The sequence below is a fragment of the Trichoplusia ni genome, unplaced genomic scaffold (assembly GCF_003590095.1).
Source record: "Trichoplusia ni isolate ovarian cell line Hi5 unplaced genomic scaffold, tn1 tig00003104, whole genome shotgun sequence".
Taxonomy (NCBI): domain Eukaryota; kingdom Metazoa; phylum Arthropoda; class Insecta; order Lepidoptera; family Noctuidae; genus Trichoplusia; species Trichoplusia ni.
Genome location: NW_020800330.1, coordinates 31,657 through 49,384, shown reverse-complemented (window position 1 = coordinate 49,384; position 17,728 = coordinate 31,657). Strand labels below are relative to the sequence as shown.

Below are 17,728 nucleotides of genomic sequence, written 5' to 3'. Positions count from 1 at the left end.
CTTTTTATCTTTCAGTCCTGGGTCCAATAAACGCAACAGCGAAATTAAAACTGAATCCAAAACCGGAAGGCGACTCGCCCAAGTTCAGTATACCAAAGGTCATTCTAAGTCTGCACATGGAACAGCTGTCGGTAAACCTCACGAAGTCTCAGTACCAAGACATGATGTTACTGGCCGACTCCATGGACAGGATGAGCAAGCAGGCGCCGTACAGGTAATTGATGCTAATTGGTGGGTTGGATATTGTGAATTGAACCTTTGTTCTTAAAGTAGGTGGGTTAATTTACATGAATATGTATGTAAGATATATCAGTTTTGTGGATGTAGAATGTTACGAATGGAATTTATATATATATGTACTGAGGCTGTCACATCATCATCATCTCAGCCTATAGCAGTCCATTGCTGGACATAGGCCTCTCCATAATTTCTCCAGCGCGGCCGGTTCATTGCAACCTGCATCCAACGGGACCCAGCGGTTGTCACATAAGTGCAAAGTATTCATCAATACCACTAAGTTGTCTTCTTGCTAGAAAAAGGTTTTGTCGAATTTGCACAGTGCCCTTCTGTCTTGAATTACTCCGCTATAATATAACTACTACTAAATAATCTACTTTAACCATCAAAACCCAATCATACCTTATTAATTTACTTAATAACTTAACTCGCTATCAGAAAATACCGTCCAGACCTGACATCGTACAAGCGGCACTACAAGGAATGGTGGCGGTTCGCCTACAAGTGCGTACTGGAAGAAGAAGTCCTGAGACGGCGCAGGAACTGGGACTGGACCCACATGCTGCAGCACAGGCAGCTCTGCAAGGACTACGCGAGCGCCTACCAATGCAAGCTCAGCAGCAAGGGGAAGGTCAACTCGGAACTGCAGTGCGTCTTGGACAACGCTGAGAAACATCTCGATCTGTTCAACTTGGTCGTTATCAGACAGAGAATTGAGATGGAGGTTGGTTTGAGCTATTGTTTTGTATATGCCTTGAAAAATAGTGCATATTTTTGTTTAGTATGATAGGAATTAATATGGTTAATGGTTGATTGAGGTGCATAGGATGGTTTGAGATAGAAGAACACAGTAAAAACTTTATGTTTTTCACTGTATTTTAAACTATACTTTATTTCATAGGTGGATAGGCTAGGTAAGATGGAAGAGGAAGCTAAAAAGACTCGCGGATGGTTCAGCGGCTGGTGGTCGGGAGGCTCTTCCAAAGACGATGAGTCTGCCGAAAACGTTGCTATCAGTAAGTATTATACACTAATAATGTAGGAACTATAGTTTTAATGCTAAGGTAACTTAAAACTCTTTTGAACTAGATGCTGAGGAAATTTCGGAAACGGGTTCCACAGCGAAGAGATACGGTAACTCGTTGCTCGATATAGGTGTCTGTTTGTATTGAGACTAAATTGATCCTACATTAACTTTAACTTGAAATACGACAAATTCTGAGTTAACGTCCCTAACAGCGTTATTATATAACAATCTTCCTTACTGAGTTTCCTGTTGTAGACGTAATATCTGAATTTAGTAACTTACTCAGCCCAAATAACAATTAAGAGCAAACCAGTTTCGTTTGATAAAAAAATCCATTCCAAGACATGTTGTTCATCCTTGTATTATTATTTTAGTAAAACAATTCGAAAAAGCCATGACACCGGAAGAGAAAGAGAAGTTGTTCCGAGCTATCGACTACCAAGAGAACTCTGCTCCACTGCACTTGCCTATCGAGTACGTGGCGGTGGAGAGCTACTTCAAGCTGGACCGGCTGCAGCTGTCCGTCAAGGACGAGGTGGAGGTGCTCAAGGCCTGCGTCGACCACGTCGAGGTGGACATGAAGCAGAGACCCAGTGCTAATGCTTTGAGGTGAGTGCTAATGCTTCTGAGAATTTGGAGTATATGCTTGGTACATATATTATGATTTCATTCTAAATTCTCACGTTTTTATACACTCACTTTCTGTTAGTATGTTTGTTTGTTTGTGTAAAATCACGCAGTCTCTCAAAAACGTTGGTGTAATTATTAAAATTACATACTAATTAATTGCTCCAAAACTAATGTACCTTATGTACCTATCACCTAAGTTCACATTGCGGAAGGCAACAAACGAGTACACACTAAGTGTTGCCTATCTCTGACTTAGTGTACTTTTATTGGATCAATTAAGATCAAATTCAACTACTTGTTTTTCACAAAGTTACTTATTTTGATCTAATTGAAATTCATTGTAAGTTAAACCTATCAAACAATATTATTTGTTACCAGGGTGGACGTCCAAATGAAAGCATTTAGTGTATCTGGTGTGCGGCAAGGCAACTACGACCCACAACTCGTCACCTCCAAAGAGGTCACGCAGGATGTGAACCTATTGAATGTTGTCTTTGAAACTAATCCCTTAGGTAAGTGACTGTAACATAATATTATTACTTTCGTGGGACTGATAATTGTTTAAGAATGCTTTACTCACGCGTATTGATCGCGTATTATTCTTTTAGAATGGTTGTTGTCCAGAGGTTTTAAAGCCTGCATCAACTATTTTTACTTAAATAACACACTTAAACAGTTTTTTTAAACGAATCCACTTCCTAGAAATTTTAATCCTTGTGTTGCGGGGGTTACACAAACATTCTAGTCGCATCCATAATTGGTAATCCGATGTTTTGAATAAAACAAACGAGGACGTTTCGCGACCATTAATGTTATAATTTTATTACAGATGGTACTTGCAACCAAAGAGTAAAAGTATTAGCTCGACCTTTACAAATAATATACGACGCACAAACAGTCATAGAGATAGTCAGCGTATTCAAACCGGCCACGGAGTCTACGGCTCTGTCAACGTAAGTATTATTATATCTTAATGCACATTAATTAATAAGTTTGTTTTAAATTGGAAAATATGAAAAACTTCCTATTACACTTAACTACACCCAATAATAACGTAATATATAACCATAATTATGATGATTATTGCAGTTTACAAGCAGTAGCAGAGAACAAACTGTCGGATCTTAAAGAGAAATCCGCGTTGGGTATGCAGTACGCAGTCCACCAACACACCTTCATAGATGTGGATATCGACATCGCTGCGTCCTACATTATAGTGCCAAAGACAGGAATGTACAAGGAGTGAGTATCAATGTGCATACAACAACATGATAAAGTTCGTTCACAATTTATTGTTGAACATGTAATGTCTGTTGTCCGCAGAGGCCTGTCGTGCGTGGTGGTGAAGCTGGGCGCCATCCGCGTGAAGTCGGCCCCGCGCGCCGCCGCGCTGGACGTGCACGGCCTGTACAAGGCGGGGCTCGCCGACGACGACATCCTGCGCGAGATCACGCGCCACAGCTACGACAGGATGGCGCTCGAGCTCACCGACATGCAGGTCAGGGCACATCTTACTAACTGTAACTAGCGCCAGCGGCAGGTTACAGCGTCCAACTCATGCGACGAAAACCGACGTTATGGTCGAGGCTGTTTATACTTATTAAGGGATCCTATTAAAACAGATACAACATTAAAATGTAGTCGTAACTATGAAGTTGCGAGGTTTTCGAATTTTCGTAACACCTCGAAACAGCCCGAAAACTCGAAACAGTAGACGTGCTTTGTACTTCATTCTTTAATGTAATGATAATAATTGACAGATCGTAATCGCCCACCCGAACGAGGACTGGCAGTCAGCGATAGCGTCCAACGAGGAGGCGACGCCGCTCCACTTGCTGCAGCCCACCAACCTCGTCATCAACATACACAAGTGTCTCATCACGGACGACCCGCGCATGCCCAAGATCAAGATTCGAGGCGAACTGCAGAAGATCGCCATCAGCGCCTCCGAGGACAGGTGAGACATTATTTATGTTAATATTTAAATGTCAATACATACCTACGCACCCACAAATTTAATACATACATTTTGTGAAATTTAAAATGATGTGTTTCTGTGTTCAATGTTTATGTATGTTCTATATTTACCTCATAGGGTTACATGTTATACGTATAATTTAAAAAGGTAGCAGATTTGCAGTGTTCTTCAAATACAAATTTAATTGCATACGTATTTTAAACAAAATAGCATGTAATCGATATAACGAGCACTAAAAATGATTTTCCTTGCAGGTTACTGACGTTATGCGAAATATTAGTAAGCATGCCTTTACCAAAATCCGACGAAACGACACAACTCAAGGTTCGTATTTCTAAATACCTAACAATAATAATTTTCCTCTTAATTCCCAGATATTAATTTATACTATAATTTTTAATTTAAAGCTATTTTGCTACAAATTTGCGTACACTCTGACCGGCCATGTGCTAGAGACGACGCACACTGTTGTGGTCCAGACACAGCAATCGCAACTGATTGCGGTAAAGCTTTTCTACAACGAAACTTAGATTTGATTGTTCGTTGTATTTATTTCATACGTATCTAGACTCAGTAAAGTACGTTAAAACGTAAGAAATGTAATTTAGTTCTCTACATGTTTAGTTATATGTCTATTACGTAAACAATTGTGTATTAGTAATGCCCATCCGAATTTTAGTCGATATTTGTTTAGGGTGTATTCGATTTAGTCGATTATTCAAATGTATTCAGTCGATTTGTTTTCAAAATAGTCCATTATCAGTAGTATTTTATTATGAATGATATATGTTTTTGTAGCCAAGTGAGTCGAAAGGATCCAGTTTGTCGCTGTTGAAATACTTGGATCCGATGGAGAAACAGAAGCGGGAGTCAGCTCGTGCCAAGGAGAGGAGTAAGGACGAACACTCCGTACAGTTGACTGAAGTAGAGGCGTTCTTTATTATGAAAGGTATGTGGCAACCTTATCTCATAGTATTTCATATTTTGTGGGAGCTTTAACTGTTGTAAGGAGAGCTTTTAATTAAATGTATGCAGACATGTAACAGATTTTGTTATTTTAATCAATAGGTATGTCGGGTTGACCGAAAGTAATCCAGCCAATCACGGTACCCGACTTGATTTTGTACAATTTTAGTGCCAATTCTAAGGTCGTAGGTTCGAATCCTGGCAAAGACCTGTTTTTTCGATTTTTTGTGTTTCCAAAGTAATTATCGTTTTCTTAATACGAGGTTGTTGTAAGCAATGCCCGAGTCCTATGAGAACCCATATGCATACGTATGTACATTCAACCATACGACTATGTTCAAATTCACAAACTTCACGCCACTGCATACCGGATCTTTTTTTTGTGAAACCCCCGCGACTCAAGGATTCAATTCGTCAATGCAGGAGACGTTTTCTTAAAAAAAAAATGTTTTTCTTACAGAACTCGTTCTCAGCGTGAACCGTAAAACAGTAAGCCCTACTCGAAACTACGACAAGTTCCTCGTGTTCTCTCTCTCATCGCTGGAGCTTACCGCTGTACAGAAGACGTTCACTCTAGAGGCTACCGTACGGCTAGGGTCCGTGCTCCTACAACACCATAGGTCAGGCCACAGCGTCATGTACATGGTAGAAACTATGGATGTCACTGATAGCGTCAAGGAAGGCGCCAGCGAACAAACAGAGCTTGAATCCATTTCGACGGACACTAAGACTGTGCAACGGTATTTGTTCGCTGTTGCTTATAAGAATGTAAGTTGTCCATTATGTTTTATAACTTATCATCATTTTATTATCTACATAAGTTTTGTTGGCGCTACTGTGTCATTATTATGTGGTAAAATACATAAAAACAAAACTCATTAATGCGAAGAAGATAATCAAAAATCTTAGCTAAAGAGACTAGATAAAGATGATAATAAAATCTAACTTTCACACAACCAGTCTCGTCTGGAGTCCTTAAAGTTTGTATGTGTTTGTTCTAGGTTGACAAGAAGTGCCCCGAGTTTAGAAGTCACTATGGATCTGTAGAACAGATGATAACGTTGGACTTCACTAATTTGAGGATACTGCTGCATTTGGAGGCCTTGAACGAGATCTTAGTCATCGTCAATGAATATCAGGTACATTTTAAAGCTTCTTTTTTGTTGATGGTATTTGTGATTTTCAAAAATAATAATATTTCGAAATAAGGCTTAAGTTAATGTCATTGGTCGATTTTGCTGCCTACCGAATTAGTTTCAAATAATGATGTGTGTTTCAGACACGTTTACAAGATATACAAAGCACGGTGGATCGGACGGCTAACGCTGGTCCGTTAGAGACTATTGTGGAGGACGAGGAGTTCAACATCGCTAAATCTAAAGGTACGTAAATATTGTGCAAGCTGGATTCTACAGTTTATTCTTTTAGAATCTAGCCGTCTTTCGCTTAGTAAATGGTAATGTGAAGAAATTATCTAGCTTACAAAATTATACAGAACATTTGAAGTTTAAACATTTAAAATATCACTGTATGGATAGGTAACTCAGCTGAGCGATATAGGTCACCACGATATTGACAACTATGCTGTCAAAAGAAAATCTGATCCATGATTTTTTTATTTTAATACTGGAACATCGATGTGAAACCGCACAATTGGATTTTTTTATTTAAATTCGACTTTGAAAGTAAATTGTTTTCACAGTGAGCGTATCAAAGCCGTCGAAGCACAAGCAGGTCGAGAGCATTCAGCTGAAGGTGGCCGTGAAGATCGGTACTGTGGAGATAGTGTTCTCGTCGGAGCGGCGGCCGCTGGCCACGCTGCAGCTGCAGGGCGCCGCCGCCGGCCTCGTGCTCAAGCCCTCCTACACACAGATCGATGCCAACATCGCCTCCATCAAGGTCGAGGATCTCAATCCCGTGTCTATACATCGGGAGGTCAGTACAATTTGTAGTTCTTCTATGTGATAAGTTTGATTACAGCATGATGTGTTAAATAATTGAATTGGAGTTATAGACCAGGGTCGATAATTTTTAAAACCAAAAAAATAATAGTAAGATGAAACCCGTTACAAAAGGAGGGGAATATTATAAAAAAGGAAAGGAAAAATAATTTACGGGCGATCTGAGGTCGGGATGGGGGTGGGGGTGACGTTTGAAGAGTAAAAAACGGTTTTTCTCGATTTCTGTTTATGTTTGTGAAATCCTCCGCGACACAAGGATTAAATTCCTTAATGTCCCTTCCTTAATCTAGTTGTTCTACGCTGTTTTGTCGAATAACCAATTTAACTGTTCTGTGCAAATATCTTACTTGGCTTATTCAACAAAATGTGATCTACATTTTTGATAAAAGTGTAGTTTGGTATGACAAAAGAAATACTGCATAAAATTAATCATTTGTCTCTAGATACTAAAAGTGCTGGGCGGCGACGTGATGAACGTTCAGATAGTGATGTACAACCTGGAGCAGTTCCCGACGGTCAGTGACGTCAACATGTCCATCGACTGCCAGGTCAACTGTCTGCAGATCATATTCCTCAACTGGTTCGTCAATTCCATGCTGGTGAGTAACTGGACTAACTGGTATAGCACTTAGCGTGTGCGAGGTTTAGTTTGGCAAAGGAGTTTTATTCATTCTTGTCAGGACTGACATAAAGGGTTGAAGTTTCTAGATTAGAAACTAGTTCGTTATTTGTTTTTGATCGCTTATAAAATGTTTCACTTTAGGATCGAGCACGACATATATTATTTCATTGGTTAAAATATGGATATAACTTATATTTTGTCTCTTCAATTCGAATATAACATTTATCAAAGCAACTTCCACTACAAGAGTACTACAACATATCAAATGATCCATACAGGAGTTCCTGAACAACTTCCAAACGGCCCAGCAAGCCATCATCGAGGCGTCGTCCCAGGCGGCGGACGCGGCCCGCGCCAACGTGCAGAACGCGTACCAGAACTCCACCAAGCTGGCGCTCAAGGTGCGCCTGGCCGCGCCCATCATCATCATCCCCGAGAACTCCAAGAGCAGGAACGCCATGCTCATCGATCTCGGCCGGATGACCATGAGCAATAAGTTTGTCGACCTACCTGCCGCTGTAAGTGTATGGCATGATTACTATTAATCGTATTTGTTTTTAAGTCGTTATTGTACGATAGCTAAAATAAAATACAATTACCCGCAAAAAATGGTATTTGGTGCTAAATCCGGTAACATTTGTTTTAAATTGTAATTTAGATCTTAAAAGCATCTAAAAACATTGTTTTAAAGGCTTCTATTTTAAATATTTTTTTAGAGAATAGAGAGAGAAGGTATATCTAAACATGCCTTTCTAATTCTTTAAAGTTCAGTTATTCTCAAAGTAGTTGTGTACTTTCTTAATTATAAACTAACAGAGCCACGTTTTCCCAGAGTGCAAGCAGCAAAGTGACAGTAGACGAGATAACGCTAGAGCTGGAAGACATGAAGGTGTCGTGCGTGAAGCTGGAGCAGGACTACCAGGTGACGGTGCACGAGAGGAAGCTGCTGCGGCCGACCAGCTTCAAGCTGTTCGTCAAGCGCAGTCTGTCGCTCTGGTACTCCACGCTGCCCGATCTCGATATCTCCGGACGGATGAAGACTATTGCTGTGAGTTGTGTTCAACTAACTATTGGTGTTATTGCTAATAGTTTTAATTGTACACTATTTTGCTTTTTAATTTTAAATTGCCTTTGAATTTGAAAGTCTCCGTATATGTAGTTCCTTGCTCGATGTGCGTGGATTAAAATAATTGACTTGTTTCTTAAATGTAAAATATTTTACTCTAGTACTGGTTACAGAGTGACGATAAGATATTAGCTATAAATTTTATCCAATAGGTTTTAATATCAGTTTATGGTACAATATACAACAGACGCAAGTCTAAGTTGTGTCAATATACTTAACCAGGTATAGTTATCTAGTTTTTTTTTAATTCTATGCTGAACTAGCTGCCTTATGTAATGAGTATAACTAAGAAACTCATCATCACGTGATATTAAAATCACATCAAATTTCAGATCACTATAGGCCACAGCGACTACAAGAGCATCATGAAGATTCTCAATCAAAACTTACAAGAGGGTCAGAAGAAGGTTGATGAAAAACACGGGTCAAGTATTCCGAAGACCACGTCCAAGTCTACGGTGAAGAGTCAGATTAGCAAGAGCCAGAGCAAGTCGGTGTCCGCCGTCATATCCTCCAAGGAGCTGAAGAAACCCAGGACTACCATCAAGTTCTCGTTCACCATGGACAGCTTCGTCATCGATCTTCTCAATACTACTAGTACTAGCGCTGTAAGTGTAGTAAGTGTCTATAATTATTTAGTTAACAATGAATTTTTTCACGAGTATTAATCGGGATTGCCTGACTAGTTTCGGACCCAACCGGACTCCTTGATCATCAGCTGAAGTTGACCTTCGTTAAATATTAAATATATAATTATAAATCCACGTCAGAAAGGTGTGGCCCAGCTCCAGGCTCAGCCTGTTGTAGGCAGTTTTTGCGTTTGCTTTAACTTGATTAATGTAACTTATGCAAATATTTGTAAAATCGCCAAATTTTCGCGACACGGAATGCTACTTTAACAGCTATGCAAAAGATTGAGTAAATATATTGAATTTCGCAATCATCCTACATTTAACCAAACACCTCACTTTCATATTTTATCAAGGCAGTGCATAATAGTCCCTTGTCCCCGCAGTCGGAGGAGACGATGTTCGTGAAGGACGTGGAGCTGGCGCGCTTCTGCCTGGCGCTGCTGTCCGTGAAGGGCCGCATGCTGTCCGACAACTCCATGCAGACCTCCGTCCTGCTGGTGGACTGCACGCTGGACGACACCAGGCCAGGCCGCGGGCCTAATAAGATCACTAGGTTAGTGAAAAACTGTTCTCTCATCTCAGCCTCCCCCAAAGAGCCATCCCGGTCCTGTTGATAATGGCCGTATTTTATGCTGTGTTTGCCATTGACTAATCTATATCTTATTGTAATATTTTTTTAATAAAAAAGTCAACTACCGCGCCAAGGACGCCGAGACTCAAGACAACCGTCGTGAATCACACAAACGTTTGTCCAACGCGGGGATTGAACTAGCGTCACGTTGCGCAGAGTAGGTTTGGCGTGGTGGTCTTAACCACTCAGCTATCCGTGATATAAAATACAATGTCAATCACAGCAGGAAGTCATAGTCAGGTCATTTTCCTGTAGCAATGCACAAGTTTGATTCTTAAATTAAATTTTCGCTTGTTTAGGTATTTACAACGACGTCGTAATAGTAAATCGGAAGCGACTTCTACCGATTTCGTCATGGAGACTGAAGACAAGATACGGAGCATGATCGACATCACTTACACCGTCAAGAATAATGATACCTTCAGTAAGTGCTAGTTCTAAATAAAGCAGATTTATACTTTAAGTTGACCCTTACATCAATCAATTTTAGGGTTCATAAATATAGAATAGAAATACTTTTTTAAAAATTACTCATTGTCCATAGTATTTGTGGGGCAGTAACGCCCGTTGATTGATTATAAAAACTATTACCTTATATCTATGTTATGTTAACGTCGCTGACGACAGCGCGTTATATAGAGTTAATTGGAAATTTATATCAGTAGTCTTTGGACAAAGTACCAGTGTTCGATCCACTCAATAACGCTTTTATCCGCTCTTGTTCGCTCCACTTGACTTTATTGGGAAAAGCGCCCTTTTATCACAAATTACTGATTTTAGTGATGATTATTCTGAAAAATTGCTGATAAATTATTTCTGTATGAGTCTCTCAATATAATTGTTCATGCATAACCTGGATTCGCAACCGACTAAAAACGCCCTGCTACTGCCTGAGCCAGAGTTACGGGATGATTTACACACTCCGTGCAACTCTAGATTACTGGTCTTGACATTTAAGTTACTCACTAAGGCTTTCAGTCTCGATACATTTTCGAGTCCCGGGAAAAAAAATCGAGACTCTGTCCAGTCCCGGGGTTCCCGGGAGAAACGAGACTTTCGAGACTTCGAAAAATAAGTAACCTACTCAAGGCTCAGTGTTCATTGCATTAGAAAAATCTCTCTCTGCTTCGACGCTGGTAGGGGGGATTGATAACAAATAATTATAGCACTGATTTAAATGTTAATGTGACTTTTAAGATACTCAGTGAATATGAAATTGCCTCAAGTATACTATACTAGCGACCCGCCCCGGCTTCGAACGGGAGCAATGCTAATATACGCTACAGAATTTCTGGTTATTGTGAGTCAATTTTAAAAGATAGACATATGATGTCTGAGAGTTTTTTGTAAATCTTTTTTGCTGTACAATATTGTAGAATATTACTTTGGTTTAGCTCTTGGTGTTAAGAAAGTATTTGCAATGAAAGTGCAAAATAAAATTGTTGCGAAAGAATTATTGTGAGCGAACCGTAAAAGATAGAGATATTCTCTCGAGGACTTTTTTGTAGATCTCTTTATAGTATACAATATTGAAGAACATTATTTTGATGCGTGCGGTTAAGCCAGCGTTTGCAGTGAAAGCGTAAAAAAATAGTTAATACTTTTGAAACCTCTAAAATTGACTATGTTCCTCTACTAAATTATGCATAGATTAAACTTAAATCCATGCTCATGAATTACTTTAGCTATTAAAAAAACCGCATCAATATCCGTCAAGTAGTTTCAAAGATTTAAGTAGTCAAGGGGAAACAGGGAAAGAAAAGGCGCTTCTGTTTTATAATATGTAGTGATTCTGATTCGGTGAACTCTCTATGCCAGACCCTACACCTATCAAAACCTTCCGAACGCATATTTTTAATTTAAGAAAATCTTCCAGCATTTCAGCTAAACTGGACCATCTCGTCTTGCTATCAATTTATTAGTTACTAGCTGTTTCCTGCGACTTCGTCCGCGTGGTTAGAAGATGTAAGTTAGGATTTTTCGAACGAAAGCCCTCGAAGATTAATATTTCGATGTAGAATATTAATGTTTTTGCCACATTTTGCATTGTATCTTCGCTCCTATTAGTTGCAGCGTAATGTTATATAGCCTAAAACCTTCCTCGATTAATGTTCTATTGAACACAAAAAGATTTTTCTCAAGTTCAATTTGAACCAGTTCCTGAGATAAGCGCTGGCATACAAACAAAATAACAAACTCTTCAGCTTTATTATATTAGTATAGATATAAATAATGGTGGTGTAGAAGATTATTTTTTGCAGATTATTTTATATAACTAAGTCTCGTAAGTCTCGAAAACTAGAGTTGAGGTCTCGAGTCTCGATAACACGACAAAATCGTCGAGACTCGGAATTTTCGAGACCGAGTCTCCCGGGATGGAAGCCCTATTACTCACATTTAAATTATGTTTGCAGTTGACATAAGGATATTCAGTTTCGACCTGATATTGGCTATGGACTTCTTGAACAAGATCGCCGAGTTCATGACCACTGGGCTATCGGAAGCGACGCCTGCGCTGAAGGAGGATACGAAAGTCGTCAAATCTTTTCAAGACAGATCTGTTGAAAATCTTGCGGTGAGTTATGTAGCATTGACAGTTAATAAAATGAAACAATTTTGATACCGTTACCAATATTTTAGCCCAAAGGTTAATAGGATAGGATATCGTTGTGTACCTTATATTAATTTCAAACCAATAAGCAGACCGTCTCTTAAAATACCACGATAAGCTTTTATTGACATATTTTTTCCAATATTGGACAGGTTTATGGTGATGTACGTTTATACAACGCATATTGTTTCAGCAGAGAAGGTCAACAGCTGCGTCATCAGTAGCTTTGGAGCAGGCGAAGTTATCCATGATGACGATCAACGTCAAAATCGAGCAGCCAGACATCTTCCTTGTGGAGTCACTTGAAGACAAGGAGTGCGATGCTTTGGTGTTGAACGTAAGTACACTTGTTTAATTTTTAAATCTTGATTTTTTTTTTAATTTATTGTGCTGTTTCGTGATGATTTGTTGAGTTTCCTGTTATTTAATAGATCTCTAGATATTACAAATTGAAGTCACTCCCGCTGTTTGTGTGTCTTTATTGAAGTTTAAATCTCGAAAATGTTTTTTTTTTCTAAAAGAATGATTAAAAGGGAAGATTGTTTTGTATAATACATGGATAATAAATTAGAGAAACACCGTCAAATGTACGGATTCGTATTATGCAAATTTTCGTATGGATCCCGTTGTGTTCGCACTGCACGCGTTGTGTTTGAAAATGTAAACTAGCAACGCCTGGTGTCTGTGCGTGCGGCATGTATAGCACGTGCAGTGCGAGTAGTAAGAGAGTTGCAGGAAATAAGTTAACTGTGTGAGCAGATGGAGGCGCGCTTCAAGCTGCGGCGCAGCGCGGAGCGCATGGTGGCGGACGGCGGCATCTCCGGCCTGCAGATGGTGGTGCGCACGCTGGGCGCGGGCGCGGACTGGGGCGCGGCCGGGGGCGCGGGGGGCGCGGGGGGCGCGGGCGCGCGCGGGGGCGCCGCGCCCCGCCACAGCATGGCGCCGCTCAGCGCGCCGCGCTACCTGCTGGCGCCCACGCACCTGTCGCTGGCGCTGTCGCAGCCGCCCGACTCCGGCATGCACGTCGACCTCGCCATCACCGACATCAAGATCGTCGTGTCGCCCGGTACGCACGCAACATGCCTCTGATCTTGGACTAGCCCGCACGGCCCACGACCTGTAACCACTACCGGTCAGAAGCGGTGCGAGCTTGTTGATACATTTATAGCTCGATTCGACAAAAGTATTGTGAACCATCTCTAATATCCAGCATGAAAAGTAGCAATTGCTCAACTATGTGTGACCATTGACAGATTTTTTTTTTTAAGACACAGCAACTTATATCTAACAAAACATGTTTTTCCATTACCAGAAATCATAGCTCTCTTGAACCGAGTATTGGCGACGATGACAAGCCGCGAGGAAGACAACCAGGAAGAGGAACGCAAAGCGATATTCTACGACAACTTGTGGGCCATAACGCCGTTCAAACCCAACGCCTACTGGTTCTTGAAGACTGGTATGTAAATTATACAAATGGTTTTTAAACAGTTTTTTCTTCACAAATATGGTTTATGAAAGTCCCAAAAATAATCAGAATAAACATGCATTGGTTCTGATTGAAGAGAAGCATTTCCTCAAAATATTTAATTTAGTTTTTTGCTTACTCATTGAAAGCATGGACCACTCTAAACAAGTCTCCTTTTCAGATGTGGCCGAAGAAGCGTTATCGTTAGAAGAGTCATCTGAAGAGTTGAACGCGAACCCCCCTGTGGGAGAGATCTGCCTGTTGTCGTGCCCCTCCATCATCACGTCGCTGGAGATGGAGATCGGTAACGAGACCATACCCGTGCTCGTCATGCAGGCCTCGCTCACTGGACAGGTCCGGGATTGGAGCTCAGATGTGAGTACTGGAGATTGTAAATTATGTCTAAGTTATATTTTTCTCGATATGTATTTCTGTAGGTTGTGTGATGAAAGGATATTATAGTTTCGAGCTATGTTTTGAAATTGTAATAATATGTGATTTCTGAAAAAATAAATTACCTTTGAAGGACTATCCAGATCATACCCAACATATACAGACGTTATAGTTCACTACAAAATTAAAACTATTTTACAAAATAATAGAAAATTGCTTTCGGAGATTTAGCCATTTTGCTTACAAAATTTATGATAATGGAACGTTTTCTACAAATATTAGTCCCAAGAGTCCTATTCAATAGCAATAGAGCCTTAAACAACCTCTTATTGTCGCCAGTTCTACTTGGAGTCGACGTGGGCGATGCAGGTCTCGTATTACAACATCGCCCGCGCGGTGTGGGAGCCGCTCATCGAGCCCGTCGAAGTGCTGAAGGACTACCAGTACAAGCACGTGCCGTGGGAGCTCAAGATGGAGGTAATGGAAAATGAGCACTATACATAAGATATTATGGTTGATTATTGTAGTGAGAGTATTCATTTGTAATTTTACGTCTTAAGTTGTCGGGGTGATAAAATAAATTGTTCTAATAGCACAAACTAAGTTTGAAAAAATTAAGAACTTCGAAACTTGTGTACCTATTTTTGCTAATTAGAATAAAGGTACAGCAGTGGTAATTGCATGAATCTTGTTATTGCTTGGTTTGTACACTATCAAGGTGTTTTGGGAAACATAAAGTTATTTTTTCGAAAAAAAATATAGTACACTAGCGCCTTCTTTTCTTCTAGCTTTTGTTGGCTCGTATCTGTGTTAATTTACCAGTTCCTCCCTTACCAGGTGGTGATGCGGCCCCGCGAGACGCTGTCCATCGACCTGTCGGACGAGGCCGCCAACGTGCAGTCCGTGGCGCAGCGCCAGGCCAACATGACCGTCACGCTGTCCAGCAGCGAGCCGCTCGAGATCACCATCACGCGGACCGGCATGGAGGTCTGTGACCTACTGATTTACTTGTGGAACAGAGGCATACTGTACAGAGGCATACTGTAGAGTGGTGTTCACAAGTGTAATAATACTGCCTTGAGGCTTGTTTTAAGAGTTCAGCTATTTTAAATCATACTTAAGAGGATTTAATCATTATATAGGATGTCCCATTTAATGCTGCCTTGAAATTCGAATTAAAACTCATATTGTGCTGCTTGTTACAGTAAATACAGTTGCAATACAATTGGACGGCGGGAAGATAAATTAAATGTTTTGTAAAATTCGTATACGTTTCAGGTGTTGACACAACTAGGAAACTCGTTCTCAGCGGCTGTCGCAGACGAGACCTCTGTTGTCACCAAAGCTAAGGCTGATGACGTAAGTGTTTGAAAACTTTATAGTAAAAAGTTTCAATATTTTAAAATACGGCTTTTAAACACGATGTATTTTTTAGAAGTCACAAAAGAAGAAATATTTCGGCGCCCCGTATGTGTTGCACAACGCGACCGGTCTCACTGCCAAGCTCATGTTGATGGACAACCACGACTTCGCGGTCTGCCTCACAGATGAATATGTCTGTTCTGACTACAGGTAATATATTTGCATGTATTTTAATATTGGTTTAAGTTAGGCAACTTTGCGTCGTCGGCTTTAAGTTCAAAATGAAATAGAATTTTTGTTTTATAAAGATTTTAACAAATTAATTGTTGCGTCATGATTGACTTATTGTATTGTGTTATATTTCCTTAGGGAGGTAGTGCTAGAGCCAGGTGCGTGTGTCCCCTTGCAACTCAAACATGGCGGTCTAAATCTCATGAAACTGAACGAACCGCCGCCACCGCTCAAGCTTAATGTTAAGGTAAGTCTTCATCCTTAACAAAAAGCCATGGCAGATTTTTAGGTCAAGGGTTTTAAAAGCGTCCCATAATGTCGTAGCTGTCAAAAAAATTAAAATATTTTTTATAATTTTTTGGTGATAAGATCAGGTGTAAATAAGGCCAGGTTTAAAATTAATTAAATTACAATAACTGATTGTTGCTTTTCCGGATCCGCCATTTTGTTTTATGCAAGGAGGTTACATAGCCAGATAAAATAATTGTTTTATGTTGAATTAACTCATTAATGTTTTTAATTGACATAAGTAATGGATTTTGTTGTTTCATTTTTATGTAAATAGATTTTAATGAAGTACAGCATTGAAATCTTATTTTGGGATTGGGCGCTGGCTAACATCCTTCTTTATTTATTTATTCATCTTACATCTACCATTACAGGTTTTCCCCAATGCGATAAATGTGCTTATCCTAACTTATACTAACATCTATAACTATTTATAAATAATGCATTCCTTGTGAATTCACTCAGTTTGATCCGACCGTCGTCTTATTCCGAACTGCCAAAATGAAATGTGACGTTTCGTTTTGACTTGATTTCTGTTACTTTAGGCAGCCTTCACACTAGCGTTTGTCCAGCCTAGGCGTTCGATGAACGTATGCGTGTCGTTGTCATAACATTTTCTCTGCAGTGGAGGCATTTCGGTATTATTATGAACGAAATGAATTTCGACTAGGAAATAATCTTTAAGGATGCGCTTTAAAAAAATAAATCAGAATGGAAACAAGAAATTAAAAATAGAAGGATATGGGAGAAACCATTATGGAGTGTACGGTCAAATGAAAGTGATTATTTTATGCTTTATTCTAAACACATAATAAATGATACAAATTATTTATATTCTTACTTTCACTTTAGATTTCGCGTTTCAGCGTTTCAATCAATTATAAAATGGTAAATAAGTTGTAAATTTTGTTTTGGCTGAAACTCCTTGCAACATAAAGTAGTTATGTACATTGTAGACGATTTTAACCTCTTGGGTTTTTCGTGGTTTTTATATGTTTTTTTAAAACTTTATATATTTTTTCAAAACTATCAAAAATTATGGATTTCTCGATTCATCGTAGCTAATTTATTCAGTATACTTTGACGTATGGTGCCTGCAGTCTTGTTCGTTATTGTAAGCCGCCCTTCCCCGCAGATCGTGGAGATCGACGACGAGGTTCAGATCCCGGTGGAGCGCGCGGACAAGCGCTACTTCACGCTGGGGCGGCGGCTGGCGGGCGCGGCGCCCGACAAGAGCGTCCCGCACGTGGCGGCGGCCGAGCCGCGCGGCCTCATCTCCGACGTCGTCATGCACGACGCCGCGCTGCACATCTACCTGCGCTCCGTGCTGCAGGCGAGCGTTACACACCAGTAGCTGATAGACACACATTAGCACTCAACTTTATGTGACTCGAAATAGTCGGCATATTGGCAATTAAGTCATAAAAAGTTCATCTGTCTTTAATCATTGGTGACTAAAGCCTTGAAGTTTAAAAGTCTAAGAAAAGAAAACAATAACCTTAATAATTAGACATAATAAAATGAAAAGTCAAGCTCTGGATCGTGTAATGTACACATACCTGTGT

At 40.0% G+C, this 17,728-nt stretch overlaps 1 protein-coding gene across 1 annotated transcript in view; it reads left to right on the top strand.

Annotated features, from left to right (window-relative positions):
• Positions 1–17,728, top strand: part of LOC113507727 (vacuolar protein sorting-associated protein 13) — a 42,506-nt gene that overhangs the window by 9,128 nt on the left and 15,650 nt on the right. The window contains exons 6-38 of the mRNA XM_026890670.1: positions 16–214; positions 676–961; positions 1,139–1,253; positions 1,639–1,873; positions 2,273–2,406; positions 2,724–2,847; positions 2,984–3,136; positions 3,218–3,392; positions 3,655–3,851; positions 4,127–4,196; positions 4,671–4,821; positions 5,299–5,606; positions 5,840–5,977; positions 6,118–6,220; positions 6,541–6,773; positions 7,243–7,398; positions 7,700–7,939; positions 8,254–8,469; positions 8,880–9,164; positions 9,563–9,732; positions 10,110–10,234; positions 12,225–12,385; positions 12,615–12,758; positions 13,181–13,309; positions 13,343–13,487; positions 13,734–13,880; positions 14,071–14,264; positions 14,622–14,759; positions 15,120–15,269; positions 15,561–15,641; positions 15,718–15,854; positions 16,014–16,122; positions 17,299–17,496. Of these exons, the coding sequence (XP_026746471.1) occupies positions 16–214; positions 676–961; positions 1,139–1,253; positions 1,639–1,873; positions 2,273–2,406; positions 2,724–2,847; positions 2,984–3,136; positions 3,218–3,392; positions 3,655–3,851; positions 4,127–4,196; positions 4,671–4,821; positions 5,299–5,606; positions 5,840–5,977; positions 6,118–6,220; positions 6,541–6,773; positions 7,243–7,398; positions 7,700–7,939; positions 8,254–8,469; positions 8,880–9,164; positions 9,563–9,732; positions 10,110–10,234; positions 12,225–12,385; positions 12,615–12,758; positions 13,181–13,309; positions 13,343–13,487; positions 13,734–13,880; positions 14,071–14,264; positions 14,622–14,759; positions 15,120–15,269; positions 15,561–15,641; positions 15,718–15,854; positions 16,014–16,122; positions 17,299–17,496 (5,546 nt within the window). The remainder of the gene's footprint in view (positions 1–15; positions 215–675; positions 962–1,138; positions 1,254–1,638; positions 1,874–2,272; positions 2,407–2,723; positions 2,848–2,983; positions 3,137–3,217; positions 3,393–3,654; positions 3,852–4,126; positions 4,197–4,670; positions 4,822–5,298; positions 5,607–5,839; positions 5,978–6,117; positions 6,221–6,540; positions 6,774–7,242; positions 7,399–7,699; positions 7,940–8,253; positions 8,470–8,879; positions 9,165–9,562; positions 9,733–10,109; positions 10,235–12,224; positions 12,386–12,614; positions 12,759–13,180; positions 13,310–13,342; positions 13,488–13,733; positions 13,881–14,070; positions 14,265–14,621; positions 14,760–15,119; positions 15,270–15,560; positions 15,642–15,717; positions 15,855–16,013; positions 16,123–17,298; positions 17,497–17,728) is intronic.